Raw genomic sequence first — 13,793 nt, forward strand, 5'->3', positions numbered from 1 at the left:
AGCATCTGAAAATTACAGCCTTTTCTTCATCCTAACCACTAAAGGATTAAAATGTTGTATTTGTTTCCCATCTGTATTATTTTGATAAATAACTCAAGGCAGCTAACATAGCTAATACTCCTTCCTCCTCCTATTTCTCTCACAACAACTACCCTATGAAGAGCGTTGGGTTGAGTGACAGGGATTAGGCCAGTGGTTCCCAACCATTTTTTGGCCGTGCCCCACCTAAGCATCTCTAAAATCCTGAGGCCTTCCCGCCCATGACATACAATTCTTCTTATTCAAAAAGTGAACTACTCATGTAGAGGAAGCCTAAAAGGTCATTAACTAAGGAAAAGGGAGGGCATGATCGAAACATTTAAATATGTTAAAGGGTTAAATAAGGTCCAGGAGGGAAGTGTTTTTAATAGGAAAGTGAACACAAGAACAAGGGGACACAATCTGAAGTTAGTTGGGGGAAAGATCAAGAGCAACATGAGAAAATATTATTTTACTGAAAGAGTAGTAGATGTTTGGAACAAACTTCCAGCAGACGTGGTAGATAAATCCACAGTAACTGAATTTAAACATGCCTGGGATAAACACATATCCATCCTAAGATAAAATACAGAAAATAGTATAAGGGCAGACTAGATGGACCATGAGGTCTTTTTCTGCTGTCAGACTTCTATGTTTCTATGTTTCTATGTAACTAGGTTTGAACAAGGTTCCAATTGCCCCCATTAAAAATGAAATTCCCCCCCTGTGGGGCATGAGCCCCACATTGGGAACCAGGGGATTAGACAAAAGTTATCCAGGATTCCACTTACTTTCGCCATTGGTTCGCATCGTGATGTCCCTTCGCGCAATTTCACTTCCGAGCACACTCAGAGGGTAGATTCTGCTTGAAACACAGCTGAGCAGCTACTCAGATGTGCTTTGGGTGAAGAATTAAAGGTTGGAATTAACCCGAGAGTGGCAGGAGGGCTTTTTTGAAGCATAGGATGAGGAGAAGTCATCAGATCACAGAAAAATTTGCTGAAAATTGGGGGGGGGGAAAGATGGCGGCGTCCACAGCCCAGCACCGCCCAAACCGAATCTGTGACACCAAAATTACACCAGCAACGGGTCAGTTCGGGCGATCTGGTCTGAACCAGGAGGAACCCAACCCCAAGGTTACCCAGCTGACTTTCAGCTGTGGCGAGCGGGGCGTTTGCCCAGGTTTGCCTGGTGCACCAGTTGCGGCCCTATTTGGACCAGGAGTCATTGCTCACAGTCACTCGTGCCCTTATCACCTCGAGGTTAGACGACTGTAACGCTCTCTACATGGGGCTACCTTTGAAAAGTGTTCGGAAACTTCAGATCGTGCAGAATGCAGCTGCGAGAGCGATCATGGGCTTCCGCAAATATGCCCATGTTACACCAACACTCCGCAGTCTGCATTGGTTGCCGATCAGTTTCCGGTCACAATTCAAAGTGTTGGTTATGACCTATAAAGCCCTTCATGGCACCGGACTAGATTATCTCAGGGACTGTCTTCTGCTGCACAAATCCCAGCGACCAGTTAGGTCCCACAGAGTTGGCCTTCTCCGGGTCCCGTCAACTAAACAATGTCATTTGGCGGGACCCAGGGGAAGAGCCTTCTCTGTGGCGGCACCGGCCCTTTGGAACCAACTCCCCCCAGAGATTAGAATTGCCCCCACCCTCCTCGCCTTTCCTAAGCTCCTTAAAACCCACCTCTGCCGTCAGGCATGGGGGGGACTGAGATGCTCTTTCCCCCTAGGCCTTACAATTTACGCATGGTATGTTTGTATGTATGTTTGGTTTTATAATAAGGGGTTTGTTAGTTGTTTAGTATTGGATTGTTACATGCTGTTTTTTGTCACTGTTGTTAGCCGCCCCGAGTCTGCGGAGAGGGGCGGCATACAAATCCAATAAATAGATAGATAGATAGATAGATAGATAGATAGATAGATAGATAGATAGATAGATAGATAGATAGATAGATAGATAGATGATGATAGATAGATAGATAGATGATAGATAGATAGATAGATGATGATAGATAGATAGATAGATAGATAGATAGATAGATGATAGATAGATAGATAGATAGATGATAGATAGATAGATAGATGATAGATAGATAGATAGATAGATGATAGATAGATAGATAGATAGATAGATAGATAGATGATAGATAGATAGATAGATAGATAGATAGATGATAGATAGATAGATAGATGATAGATGATAGATAGATAGATAGATGATAGATAGATAGATGATAGATAGATAGATAGATAGATAGATAGATAGATGATAGATAGATAGATGATAGATAGATAGATAGATAGATGCTTGTGGCTATGAGTGGAATGACTGGCATAATGATTGGGTTGGCGGGGGTGGGTGGGGTTATGGTATGGATGAGATGATTGATAGTAGTATGAATGATAGATTTGGCCCACCTGACGCCCGGGAGACAGGAGAGGAGGGGGCACCGATCTCTGGGGTGGCAGAGGGTCGGAATATTCCTGTGTTGCTGGGGAGAGGCAGATACGGTGGGGGTCACAGAGTTAGCCGTTCCAGGGGAACGAGGGACCGTTGCTTAATAACGGTCCCTTGTTCCGGCTCTGTGAACCCAATCTTGGGTACTGGTGATGAGTGTAACTCTGGCCCTGGGCTCAGGTTGCTGCTGTTCAATGCCAGGTCGGTGGTAAATAAAGCTCTCCTCATCCGGGACCTGATCCTGGATGAGGAGGCCGACCTGGCTTGTATTACTGAAACCTGGCTGGGCCCGGAGGGAGGTGTTCCCCTCTCTGAAATTTGCCCAGCCGGGTTTCAGATATGGCATCAACCTCGACCCCAGGGAAGGGGGGAAGGAGTGGCTATTGTTGCCAGGGAGAGCCTTTGCCTGCGTGGACTCATTGCTCCGGAAATTGCGGGTTGCGAGTCTCTCTTGATGAAGTTGGACTTAGGGGTTCAGGTGGGCTTATTTCTCACGTACCTGCCTCCCAGCTGCGTGTCAAAAGCCCTGCCTGTGCTACTCGAGGAGGTAGCCGGGTTGGCGGTGGAGTTCCCCGGACTTATTGTCCTGGGGGACTTCAATCTGCCGTCACTCGGCGAAACCTCTGGGTTGGCACAGGAGTTCATGGCCACCATGACAGCCATGGACCTGACTCAAGTAGTTCAGGGTCCGACTCACGAGGGAGGGCACGCACCTGACATGGTATTCCTTTCTGAGCAACTGAGTAATGGTCTGAGACTAAGGGGCTTAGATGCGTTGCCTTTGTCATGGTCAGACCATTTCCTACTACGGCTTGACTTCCTGGCTCCAATCCTTCCCCGCAGGGAGGCGGAACCAATTAAGATGTTCCGCCCCAGACGCCTGATGGACCCTGAGGGCTTTCAGACGGCGCTTGGGGTTATACCAGAGGCACTTGTCCACAGTTCGGCAGAGTCTCTTGCGGAAGCCTGGAACAAGGCCGCAGCGGAGGCTCTTGACCGGATTGCGCCTTTGCGACCTCTCCGAGGTGCTAGACCCCGTAGAGCTCCATGGTTCAACGAGGAGCTCCGGGAGTTGAAACGCCAGAAGAGACATCTAGAGAAGCGATGGAGGAAGAGTAGGTCTGAATCCGACCGAACACTTGTAAGAGCTTTTATTAAGACTTACAAAGTGGCGCTCAAGGCGGCAAGATGCGCGTACCATGCCGCCTTGATTGCATCAGCGGAATCCCGCCCGGCCGCTCTGTTTAGGGTGACCCGCTCCCTTCTTAACCAGGGGGGAGTTGGGGAGCCCTTACAGAGTAGTGCCGAGAACTTTAACACGTTTTTCGCTGATAAAGTCGCTCGGATCCGAGCCGACCTCGACTCCAATTGTAAAACAGAGTCGACTGACAACGAGTCAGTCGAGGTGACTGGGGCACGTACTTGTCCACCTGTCTGGGAAGAGTTTGATCTGGTGACACCTGATGAAGTGGACAAGGCCATTGGAGCTGTGAGTTCCGCCACCTGTTTACTGGATCCGTGTCCCTCCTGGTTGGTTTCGGCCAGCAGGGAGGTGACACGGAGCTGGGCCCAGGAGATTACCAACGCTTCCTTGGGGAGGGGAGTTTTTCCATCACTCTATAAAGAAGCGCTTGTGCGCCCCCTCCTCAAGAAGCCCTCCCTGGACCCAGCCGTACTTAACAACTATCGTCCAGTCTCCAACCTTCCCTTTATGGGGAAGGTTGTCGAGAAGGTGGTGGCACTCCAGCTCCAGCGGTCCTTGGAAGAAGCCGATTATCTAGGTCCCCAGCAGTCGGGTTTCAGGCCCGGTTACAGCACGGAAACCGCTTTGGTCGCGTTGATGGATGATCTCTGGCGGGCCCGGGACAGGGGTTTATCCTCTGTCCTGGTGCTCCTTGACCTCTCAGCGGCTTTCGATACCATCGACCATGGTATCCTTCTGCACCGGCTGGAGGGGTTGGGAGTGGGAGGCACTGTCCTTCAGTGGTTCTCCTCCTACCTCTCTGGCCGGTCGCAGTCGGTGTTAGTGGGGGGCCAGAGGTCGACTCCTAGGTTTCTCCCTTGTGGGGTGCCTCAGGGGTCGGTCCTCTCCCCCCTGCTATTCAACATCTACATGAAACCGCTGGGCGAGATCATCCAAGGACATGGGGTGAGGTATCATCAATATGCGGATGATACCCAGCTTTACATCTCCACCCCATGCCCAGTCAACGAAGCGGTGGAAGTGATGTGCCAGTGCCTGGAGGCTGTTGGGGCCTGGATGGGTGTCAACAGACTCAAGCTCAACCCGGATAAGACGGAGTGGCTGTGGGTTCTGCCTCCCAAGGACAATCCCATCTGTCCGTCCATCACCCTGGGGGGGGGAATTATTGACCCCCTCAGAGAGGGTCCGCAACTTGGGCGTCCTCCTCGATCCACAGCTCACATTAGAACAACATCTCTCAGCTGTGGCGAGGGGGGCGTTTGCCCAGGTTCGCCTGGTGCACCAGTTGCGGCCCTATCTGGACCGGGACTCATTGCTCACAGTCACTCATGCCCTCATCACCTCGAGGTTCAACTACTGTAATGCTCTCTACATGGGGCTACCTTTGAAAAGTGTTCGGAAACTTCAGATCGTGCAAAATGCAGCTGCGAGAGCAGTCATGGGCCTACCTAGGTATGCCCATGTTTCACCATCACTCCGCAGTCTGCATTGGTTGCCGATCAATTTCCGGTCACAATTCAAAGTGTTGGTTATGACCTTTAAAGCCCTTCATGGCATCGGACCAGAATATCTCCGAGACCGCCTCCTGCCGCACGAATCCCAGCGACCGATTAGGTCCCACAGAGTGGGCCTTCTCCGGGTCCCGTCAACTAAACAATGTCGGTTGGCGGGCCCCAGGGGAAGAGCCTTCTCTGTGGCGGCCCCGGCCCTCTGGAACCAACTCCCCCCGGAGATTAGAACTGCCCCTACTCTTCCTGCCTTCCGTAAACTCCTTAAAACCCACCTTTGCCGTCAGGCATGGGGGAACTGAAACATCTCCCCCTGGGCACGTTTAATTTATGCATGGTATGTCTGTGTGTGTGACTGTTAGCATATGGGTTTTTTTAAATATTTAAATATTTTAAATTTGCCTGATTGCTTATGATTTGTTTTTACATGTTGTGAGCCGCCTCGAGTCTTCGGAGAGGGGCGGCATACAAATCTAAGTAATAAATAATAAATAAATAAATAAGATAGATGATAGATAGATAGATGATAGATAGATAGATAGATAGATAGATAGATAGATAGATAGATAGATAGATAGATAGGACTAGAACTCATAGCATTTTGGTGATGGATCCAAAGTCATCAACTTGGTTTTCATACCTACAGTGGGACACCATTGCCGGGGGACGGGGGGGAGGATGACTTTTTGTGTATGTGTATGTATGTAAAAATACCTTTAGGACAGCAGCTGCGGGTGGGGTTGTGGTTCCTCCTGGCCCGGACAGTGTAGGGCCGCTTGCTGAGGAGGGTGGCGGCTTCAGCGGCATCCGCGGGGAGGCTCGGGGCCCCCACGTGGACGAGGAGGGCCGGGTGGGCGAGGGCATCTTCTTTGAGGAGACGGGGTGAAAGTGGAAAGTCACGTGGGGTTTCTCGTGTTCCATCACACCGTCTTTTTCCTCAACCTCGGCGGCTTTAAAGGCGTGTGGGGAATTCCAACTCCCGGAGTTCCCCGTAGTACTTTTAGAAAACTTAAGAAATTTTAGAAATAACTTTATTGTCACTTTGAATGCACACTAAATTGTCGTACGTTATATTCTCCAAAGCTAAGGTGACCAGATGTCCTGTTTTTTAAAAATCGGGACTTTTTAAAAACACCGCACGACCCGGGACAATATTGTTCAAAAGCGGGACTGTCCCACCAAAAGCGGGACGTCTGGTCACTTTAGACTAAAACTCACAGTTTCCTGGCTTCTAGCCTGATGCCTTCACCTCTACACCGAATATGAGGAACCAAGAATTTAAAATAAAGCTTGTAACCCATTTATTTGATAATCTCTGGGACTGTCTTCTGCCGCACGAATCCCAGTGACCAGTTAGGTCCCACAGAGTGGGCCTTCTCCGGGTCCCGTCGACTAAACAATGCCGTTTGGTGGGACCCAGGGGAAGAGCCTTCTCTGTGGCGGCCCCGACCCTCTGGAACCAACTCCCTCCAGATATTAGAGTTGCCCCCACCCTCCTTGCCTTATGTAAGCTTCTTAAAACCCACCTCTGTCGTCAGGAATGGGGGAATTGAGATATTCCCTTCCCCCTAGGCTTATAAAATTTATGCATGGTATGTCTGTATGTATGATTGGTTCTTTAAATTGGGGTTTTTTAAATTACTTTTAATATTAGATTTGTTTATATTGTCTTTTTACTGTTGTTAGCCGCCCCGAGTCTGCGGAGAGGGGTGGCATACAAATCTAATAGATAGATAGATAGATAGATAGATAGATAGATAGATAGATAGATAGATAAATACGCACAATGATACATTCATTGTACACTGTGTAACAGAGGCAAAAAATAACATTCCAGATGGATTGTGTCACTGAATTGGGCATAGAAATCAGGCATTCCAAGCTGCAGCCCACTCAGGAAAGGTTTTTTCGCTCAAACTGAAATGGGGCACTGCTTCTTAAGTAGTGCAAGTTCTCTGTACCTTTTTAGAACTATCTGTCCCATTTTTTCTTTATTATAAATAGATTCCATCATACGAGCCACAAATCTTACCAAATGAGACCCTTTGGTGAGATGGAAGGCAGAGAAGTTAACTAAATAACAATAGAACAAGCAATCTGGGACTAGGTATGCTAATTTTAGCTCCATCACACCCTGCACTTTTAAATCAATCAAAATCCTTTCAAAATTTCACAGTGTGCATATCTGATTTTAAGGTTAATATATAGATGAAAAAGGCTAGATTTCATTGTCATCTTGTTAAGGGGAAAACCAATAGTAGTCTTCCAATATTTGAATGGGGGTGGATTTATTTTCCATAGTGCCTGAGAATAGAACAAGAACCAATAGATATTTGATAGGGAAAGATACAAACCAACCATGAGAGTTATTATTCAGTGGAACAGCTTTCCTTGGTAAAACTCTTCGCTAGCATTTATTTGTCTGGATTTTTGCTACCAAGATTTAGCAGTTCTAATATCAGTATAAGTTCTCAGTTTGGGGTGGATGATTGTAACTTTTAAAATTATATTGTTTTAGAATAGAATGGAATGGAATGGAATAGAATAGAATAGAATAGAATTTTATTGGCCAAGTGTGATTGCACACACAAGGAATTTGTCTTTGGTGCATATGCTCTCAGCGTACATGAAAGAAAAAGATACATTTGTCAAGAATCATGTGGTACAACACTTAATGATTATCATAGGGGTCAAATAAGCAATGAAGAAACAATCGATATTATTAAAAATCTTAGGATACAAGCAACAAGTTACAGTCACACAGTCCTAAGTGGGAGGAAAAGGATGATAGGAATGATGAGAAAAACTAGTAGAAATAGAAGTGCGGATTTAGTAAAAAATCTGACAGTATTGAGGGAATTATTTATTTAGTAGAGTGATGGCGTTCAGGGAAAAACTGTTCTTGTGTCTAGTTGTCTTAGTGTGCAGTGCTCTGTAGCGATGATTTGAGGGAAGGAGTTGAAACAGTTTGTGTCCAGGATGCGAGGGGTCAGTAAATATTTTCCCCACCCTCTTTTTGGCTCGTGCAGTATACAGATCCTCAATGGAAGGCAGGTTGGCAGCAATTGTTTTTTCTGCAGTATCCTCTAAAGCAGTGATTTTCAACCTTTTTTGAGCCGCAGCACATTTTTTACATTTACGAAACCCTGGGGCACATTGAGTGGGGCGGGGTGTGTGTCCTAAAAAAAGGTTTGGACAAAAAAATTCTCTCTCTTCCTCCCTTTCGCTCTATTTCTCTCTCCCTCTTTCTCTCCCTTCCGTCCTCTTTCTTTCTCTCTCTCCATCCCTCTTTCTTTCTCTTCCTTCCTTCCTTCCTCTCTTTTTTGCGCTCTTTCTCTCCCCCTCCCTACCTCCCTCTATGTCTTTCTCTCTCTCGCCTTCCCTCCCTCCCTCTCTTGCTTTCTTTCTCTTTCTCTCTCTCTTGTTTTCTTTCTCTCTCTGAGCTTCGCGGCACACCTGAGCATGTCTCACGGCACACTAGTGTGCTGCGGCACACTGGTTGAAAAACACTGCTCTAAAGCAGTGTTTCCCAACCTTGGCAACTTGAAGATATTTGGACTTCAACTCCCAGAATTCCCCAGCCAGCATTCGCTGGTTGGGGAATTCTGGGAGTTGAAGTCCAAATATCTTCAAGTTGCCAAGGTTGGGAAACACTGCTCTAAAGTAACATAGGTTTTCAATGCTGTTTCTGATCCTAGTTAAACTTGTCTTCATTCCAACTGCAATTAAGGGTTAAAAGATAAATATGCTAGTCTCTCTTGATTAGTGTCGCAATGGAGTTTGGGTAGCATTGAATCAAAGGTATATTTAATTTATGATTGTCATCCCCAGCACAGTTGCTGAAGGCAATCAGCTTTCAACAAGGTTCACTGTAATGAATTGCAAACTTTGTGAAATACAAGGTGTAGCCCTGAAGGCAAATGACAATAGCACATGGATCTCAAAATGTCAGTAGAAACTTAAGATTCCAGCTACAGTAGAAACCAACAGAAAAAAAGCCTTAAAAGAACTACTGAAAGTACTGCTGATGGACAGAATTTTTTCATTCTCTTCTACAATGAAAGACCTTCATTATTAATAGTCTTTGTCTTCTGCTTCAGATCTTTTCCTTTGCACTTTGATGAAAATTCACTTTTTGCTGGAAACCAGAAAGAAGCTGCCAAGTTAAAGGTAAAATTAAGTCACTTTCTGGGGGGAAATACATTTTGTTTGTAAGCTCAGCTGGACCCAAAAGCAAAAACTCTTGATACAGGATTGCATTTGTAGCAGTGAAGACTCTAAATCTAGTTTGCTAAGATGATATACTGTAGATACTATAAAATATTCCAATTAGATATTAATTAGAAATTACATCATCAAACAGTAAAATATCCTAACCAGCTTCTGGTTGAGGAGAATAAAGTTCTTTTTGGCTCATTGGGCCCTCTATACAAAAATATGTGGAGTAGGTTCTATGTGCCACCTGTGGCATCCGTGCCATTGGTTCGCCATCACTGAGCTAAAATATTGAATGAGAGAAATGCTGCAGATTCAAATCAAAGATAATGAGGGACTTTTTAAAATCATCAATTCATTAGTTCATTTATTCTTTCTCAGGAGGAATTTAGGTTCCATTTTAAGAACATTTCAAGGATCATGGATTGTGTAGAATGCCTGAAATGTCGCCTTTGGGGGAAACTGCAGGTAAATTATTCCCCTCTTTTTTCCTTTCCAGTTTCTTTAGCTTCTTTGCGGTGGTGGCATTGTCTTCTGTTGCTGTCTTCTCAATGCTGACTTTGTGTGCATTTGTTGTCAAGCCTTGATCTTATGCGCCCAGAATTAGCCCATCTGTCTGTCTTCAACATCCCTGCTCTTGGCCATCGCGAGGTCATATATTCTGTATTGGGTTACTAGCTGGTACGGGCCACACTGCATACCGGTAGCAAAAATGGAGCTACGTGTGTAGCTCTGCATCGCTGGCATGCACAGGCATGTGCCCCAGTGAGATTTTGCTTCTGCGCATGCACAGGAAATGAAATCTCATGGGAGGACGTCAATGCATGTGCAAGATTTCGGCAATATTTTTCTTCTGCGCATGCGGGGAAGCAAAAAAATAACCAAAATCTTCTACGTGTGTCCTCTTGCGAGATTTTACTTCTTGCGCATGCACAGAAGCAAATGCGCCCATGCACGCCAGCGACACAGTAGCAGCGGTAAGTAGCAACCCCCGCCTGCTTATATTATTATACATTTATCCCCCTCCCCTTTTTATATATAGTTCCTAATGACGAACATTATTATTATTATTACCGGTATTATTATTATTATTATTATTATTATTATTATTATTATTATTAATAATAATAATACTCGTATTATTATTATTATTATTATTATTATTATTATTATTATTATTATTATTATGTCAATATAACACAGCAAACGAGATCACTATGCTGGATTTCGTATTTCATCACCAGTCGGGTGCTTCCCAAGCACCTAGGACTGCGTGATGTAGCGGCGAATTATGTTTGCCGATCCCAGTAAAGCGGCCTTTTGCAATTGACAGATGGAGATTTTGTCAATTCCAATGGTCTTCAAATGTCCGCTGAGATCCTTTGGCACTGCGCCCAGCGTGCCAAGTACCACTGGGACCACTTTCACTGGCTTATGCCAGAGTCGTTGCAGCTCGATTTTTAGATCTTCGTATTTCACTAATTTCTCTAGCTGCTTTTCCTCAATTCTGCTGCCCCCTGGGATTGCGATGTCGGTGATCCAAACTTTCTTTTTCTCCACAATCAGGATGTCTGGTATGTTATGCTTCAGAATTCGGTCAGTCTGTAATCGGAAGTCCCACAGTAGTTTTGCTTGCTCATTTTCGACCACTTTTTCGGGCTTATGATCCCACCAGTTCTTTGCCACTGGTAGATGGAGTTCTGGCACATGTTCCAGTGGATCATCTGTGCCACAGCATCATGTCTTTATTATTATTATTATTATTATTATTATTATTATTATTATTATTATTATTATTATTAATTTAGATTTGTATGCCACCCTTCTCTGAAGACTCACAGCAGCATTACTTCTTAGTTCTCCTGCCTCCTATTTTCTCCACATCAATAATCCTGTGAAATATGTTGGCCTTAGAGAGAATGGTCACTCAGATGGATATCATATCTAAAAGAGGCCTAGAATTCACATTTTCTGATTTCTAGGCCAGCACCTTCACTGCTACATAACATTGGCTGTCTTTAAATCTTTTCCCTTCTCCTCCACTCTGCACCAATTAGAGCCTCATTAGGTTAATGAGGATGATGGGGGTTTTTTAGAAAAAGAACTGTAGCTAATACAAATACTGAATTAGCAAGATATATTGCTGGTCAACATCATCCCAGCAAAAATATTATTACTTTTTTTTTAATGCACAATTTAGAATTCCTCTTCTAAGGTCAAGTTTGACATTCAGCAAATAAAGTCTGGTATCTTTGTTACAGTTGAAGACCAGTACAAAATAAAACTCGATAGTAAAAAAAAACAAAAAATGCTACTTATTAAAAACAAGACATTATAAAATTGATTGGACCTTCCAACGATGCATGTTGTATATGACATAGCAGAGTAACTACATTTGTAGGGCATCTGTCTATGTCTGTTCGTCTGTGTAATTTAAAAACAAGGAAGTTCTATTTTCTTTTTACATTCAAATTGTTTAACTAATGTAATATTTGCATATTTGATCAGATGGGGTTTTTGGAGGACCATCCATTTATTTAATACTTTATTTAAATTGCCTAGTTTTTACTTTTTTTATTAAAAAAAAGGCTGATAGTGATTACAATCTCACTTCCTGGTGTGATGTTTAGTTGAATTTTGTTTCCTGCTATGTACAGACTCAGGGCTTGGGAACAGCACTGAAGATCCTGTTTTCTGAAAAACTGATAGAAAATATACCAGAAAAAGGTCCTTCGCATGATTTTCATCTAACAAGGCAGGAGATTGTGTCCCTCTTCAATGCTTTTGGGAGGTGAGTTCGACACTTTCTATTTGAAAGATGAAAATCAGTGTCCCACATTCTCAAAATATGTTTCTCCTCCTTCCCACAGTCTCTTATATAAAGTGATCCCCTTATATAGAGAGCTGGTGAGACCACATTTGGAATACTGTGTTCAGTTCTGGAGACCTCACCTACAAAAAGATATTGACAAAATTGAACGGGTCCAAAGAGGGGCTACAAGAATGGTGGAAGGTCTTAAGCATAAAACGTATCAGGAAAAACTTAATGGACTCAATCTGTATAGTCTGGAAGACAGAAGGAAAAGGGGGGACATGATCGAAACATTTAAATATGTTAAAGGGTTAAATAAGGTTCAGGAGGGAAGTGTTTTTAATAGGAAAGTGAACACAAGAACAAGGGGACACAATCTGAAGTTAGTTGGGGGAAAGATCAGAAGCAACATGAGAAAATATTATTTCACTGAAAGAGTAGTAGATGCTTGGAACAAACTTCCAGCAGACATGGTTGGTAAATCCACAGTAACTGAATTTAAACATTCCTGGGATAAACCTATATCCATTGTAAGATAAAATACAGGACATAGTATAAGGGCAGACTAGATGGACCATGGGGTCTTTTTCTGCCATCGGTCTTCTATGTTTCTTCTAGATTAGCTGAATAGAGATGCCATGCTACGCTTTAGTATCCAAATATATATATATATTTTCTCATTGTCCGATGCAGGATTTCAACAAGCGTTAAAGAATTAGAAAACTTCAAGGAACTCTTACGCCCTCTTCAGTGAATTGGCCCTGATGGAGACCAACTTCCTTCTTTTCTGCAGTTTGGGCTCAGAGTGATTCCTGCTGGTGTGTGCCGGCATGATCCCATTCTTGGCAAGAAGAGCTAAGTCAACATGATCATAAAAATTGGTCACATTCTCTATCTTACAAGTTTATATTTGGCTCTGAGGTAGATGAAGTATTCATGAAGGATTTTTCTTCCATAGCAGGATTTACATCAGCTGTTGGCCTTATACATTGTTTAAAAAAAACCATATACACACACACACACACACATTATGAGGGAAGATTGAATTGTATCCTTCCTGATAATTGCTGAACTACAACTCCCACCAGGCTTTATTAGCATTTAGTGAGAGATGCTGGGAGTTGTAGTTCACCAATATGTGAAGGACTTCAGGTTCCTCCCCCCTTGTTTACAAGCTTTCTTCCAGCCTGAAGGATCTTATCTGCTACTAATAAAAAGGCAAAGTGCAGCTATTCTATATATTTTTCTATTTGTGGAAGGAAAAGACTAGATGAAGAAAAAAACCAAAACCATGGTTACAAACGAGCCCTGATGACATCACTTGGATTCCCTGCAAAGCAACTGCATGATAAAATGCCTCATTTAAACACACGATTAGAATCTCTTCAGCTTACATAACAGTACATAACAGCCTCCTAACAAAAATTACTCTCTGCTTCAGTGTCCTTAAATAATCTCGGGTAAAATGCCGGAACCGACCTATACACATAATTCAATAATAATAATTAATAATAATAATAATTTATTAGATTTGTATGCAGCCCCTCTCCGAGGACTCAGGGCA

At 43.8% G+C, this 13,793-nt stretch overlaps 1 protein-coding gene across 1 annotated transcript in view; it reads left to right on the forward strand.

Moving 5' to 3' along the window:
* Positions 1 to 13,466, forward strand: part of ERO1A (endoplasmic reticulum oxidoreductase 1 alpha) — a 53,198-nt gene extending 39,732 nt beyond the window's left edge. The window contains exons 13-16 of the mRNA XM_070749402.1: positions 9,303 to 9,372; positions 9,799 to 9,885; positions 12,075 to 12,208; positions 12,923 to 13,466. Coding sequence (XP_070605503.1) covers positions 9,303 to 9,372; positions 9,799 to 9,885; positions 12,075 to 12,208; positions 12,923 to 12,983 — 352 coding nt within the window. The 3' untranslated portion in view covers positions 12,984 to 13,466. The remainder of the gene's footprint in view (positions 1 to 9,302; positions 9,373 to 9,798; positions 9,886 to 12,074; positions 12,209 to 12,922) is intronic.
* Positions 13,467 to 13,793: the final 327 nt, after the last annotated feature.

This window comes from Erythrolamprus reginae, chromosome 1, assembly GCF_031021105.1.
Source record: "Erythrolamprus reginae isolate rEryReg1 chromosome 1, rEryReg1.hap1, whole genome shotgun sequence".
Classification (NCBI taxonomy): domain Eukaryota; kingdom Metazoa; phylum Chordata; class Lepidosauria; order Squamata; family Dipsadidae; genus Erythrolamprus; species Erythrolamprus reginae.